At 66.7% G+C, this 2,649-nt stretch overlaps 1 protein-coding gene across 1 annotated transcript; it reads right to left on the reverse strand.

Annotated features, from left to right (window-relative positions):
* Positions 1 to 1,332: 1,332 nt before the first annotated feature.
* On the reverse strand, positions 1,333 to 2,046 carry EMIHUDRAFT_354708 (hypothetical protein; the record flags this gene model as incomplete). The annotated part of the gene is made up of 1 exon (XM_005774580.1): positions 1,333 to 2,046. A coding segment is annotated over one exon (223 nt), but the record flags the coding sequence as incomplete, so codon positions are not given.
* Between the last annotated feature and the right edge of the window lie 603 nt (positions 2,047 to 2,649).

Below are 2,649 nucleotides of genomic sequence, written 5' to 3' on the forward strand. Positions count from 1 at the left end.
TCCACCGAGCACCGTCCCCTCCCATCTCCCTCCAGCTCCACAGGTTATCTGTTTTTCTTTCTGTCTTTCCGTGACGCGCGCAGGTTTTCTCTAAGTCTCGCTCCGCGAGGCGGACAAAACCTCCCTGCCTTCGGGCACCTTCCCAATGTCGCGCAGCGAACCAACCTCGCCGAAGCGCTCCCGCACCGACGAGACGGCCGGCGTCGGCTATCCGACGGGCATCTTCAAGGCGCGCGCGCCCGCAGTGCACGCGTGCCGCGCACACGACAAAAAGCGCCTCTGCACAGACCAAATACACAGCTCCACCAGAGCCCACCTACACTCCGTCGCCCGCCAATGCCCTCACCGAACAGACCCCGAGATGACGACCGACACGCGGTAGAGGAAAACAGCCGCGGCGAGACAAAAGAGAGAAGCCCTGCTCTCTCTCTCTCTCTCTCGCTCGCTCGCTCGCTCGCTTGCTGCACGGCACACGCACCACGCACCCACGCGCCCGCGACGCTCCGCGAGCCCGATTCGAACCCACGTCCAGCCACCCAAAACCGAACAAAAAACACTCCTAAAACTCAAATGAAAGATGGCGTAGTGTGTTAGCACCGCTGCCAATGTTGCCGGGGCGTCACACTGGCAGCTAGAAGGAACTCACCAGTCCGATAAGGATCAACTGGAAAGCTGAACCCTGGGCTTAGACAGAACGGGCGTGGCAGGCTCCAGGGGAGACCACGCTCTACCCGGGGCGCTAAGGAGGGAAATCGAAGCTGTTGGGCGCCCAGCGAGAAAAACTCGCGAGGACACACCGACAATCCCCCCTCCCCGAAGACCAAACCTAGGCACGTAGAGCACGGGTCATCTCGGAGAGAGAAAGGGGGGGGAAGAGGGGGGGGATAAGGGAGCCAGATACGCGGGAGTACCCTGGGAGTGAGAGCTCTCATTCATGGTCGCGAGACCAGGGGAAGCCATAACGGGGAACGGGCACACCAAGGCACTAACTTCATCACTCATTCGCCCCGCATTAGGTAGCGACCCCAGGTTCAGAGCTAGGCTGCCCGACAGGGCAGGGAACCCCCAGCGCGCAGGCGGGGCCCACGGTAGCCTCGTGCAGTACGCGATACCGAGAGCTGGGGGGTGAGGCGCGCCCACGCCAAGGGGGAGAGAATGGAGGGGGGAGAATATGCGTGCTCGTTTTTCTTCGAAAGCAATTTTTTTGATCCCCTCTCATGGTCAGCATATTATCCCGATTCAATGCATATACGAGCTACGACGTACGAGGGAAATGGGAAAGCAGGAACGCCAAGGAAAACGCAAAGATACTCGGTTCTCGCGCGCGCCGGGTTTTTGGGAATTGCTATAAAAAAGCGCGGCCGGCACGGCGCGGCCCGGAGACAACAGACATGAGCCGCACATGACTGACGACGACACCGCAGAGGACCTCACCGCAGGCAAGTGCGTGCATATGGCCAGAGTGGGCACGGAAGCGTGTGCCGGGGATCGCACATCAGCGGTCCCGGCATGCGCGACCTTGCCGCCGATGGCCCGTCACCCGCCCAGAAAGCATGTGCACCCCCGCGCGTCGGAGAGCCGCCCGGCGCCGCAAGCCCTCCGACGAGCGGGTCGTCCGCCGCCGCCCTTCTTGCGGCCTTGCCCTCAGGCCTGTCAACCGGCGACGGCAGCGTGGCTCCAAGCCCCACCGCACCGCGCCGCCGCCGCCCCGAGGCCTCCGCCCGCAAGTCGCTGCCCAGCCGCCGTCGGCCGGCGAGCGGCGCCGCTAACCCTCGACGAACCGCCGCCCCATGCCCGCCAGCCGCGAAGAGCCGTGCTAGTGTCTACTCGGCGGCAAGGGCGGCGGAGGCGAGGAAGGCGGTGGGCTCGACGGCGGCGTCGGCGGGGTGCGGCACGGCGGGCTGGGTGAAGTCCGTGTAGTGCGCAGCGGAGACGCTCACCTCCGCCAGCGGGGCGAGCGGCGCCGCTGCCGGCTCGTCGGGAGGGGTTGCGACCTCGGGGAGGGCGGCCACCCCCGCCGGCGGCTCAGCCTCCACCACCGCCATCGCGGCCGCAGGCTCGACCACCGCCGCGACCGTCGCGACGACGGCCATCACGCTGCTCGAGGAGCCGGCCGGCTCGTAGACGGCAGTCACGACGGGCAGGGGGCCCGGCTGCTTGGCTTTCTTGGACTTGCCGGCCGCCCCACCATCCTTTGACTTGCGGCGCGTGGCGCCCTCGGAGGCCTTGTACTCCTCGCGCCGCGCGTTCTTCTCCGTCTCGGAGAGCATGTGGAACGAGTTGCGGATGAGGATGTCCTCGGGCGCCATGCAAAAGGTGAGGTGCTTGCCGGGCGGCGGCGCGGGCGGAGCGGCGGGCGCGCCCGACGGGTCCGCCGCGGCGGCGGCCGGGTCCACGGCGGGCGCGGCGCCGTCGGCCGGCTCGAAGCGGCGGTAGAGCGAGAACATGATGCGGTAGTTTGAGGACTGGTTGCCGTCGAGGGCCGGCTGCTGACTCATCGATCCGTCGGCCAGGTTGTCCTCGGGCTTCTTGCGCTTCTTCTTTGACATCTCGGGCGGCTTCTCGAGGATGAGAAGCTCGGAGAAGTGGACGGTGCCGTCCTGGGGGGCGGGGCGCGGGCGGTGGGCGTGTCGGGCGCGGGGCGGGCGT

This window comes from Emiliania huxleyi (genome assembly GCF_000372725.1).
Source record: "Emiliania huxleyi CCMP1516 unplaced genomic scaffold EMIHUscaffold_31, whole genome shotgun sequence".
NCBI lineage: Eukaryota > Haptophyta > Isochrysidales > Noelaerhabdaceae > Emiliania > Emiliania huxleyi.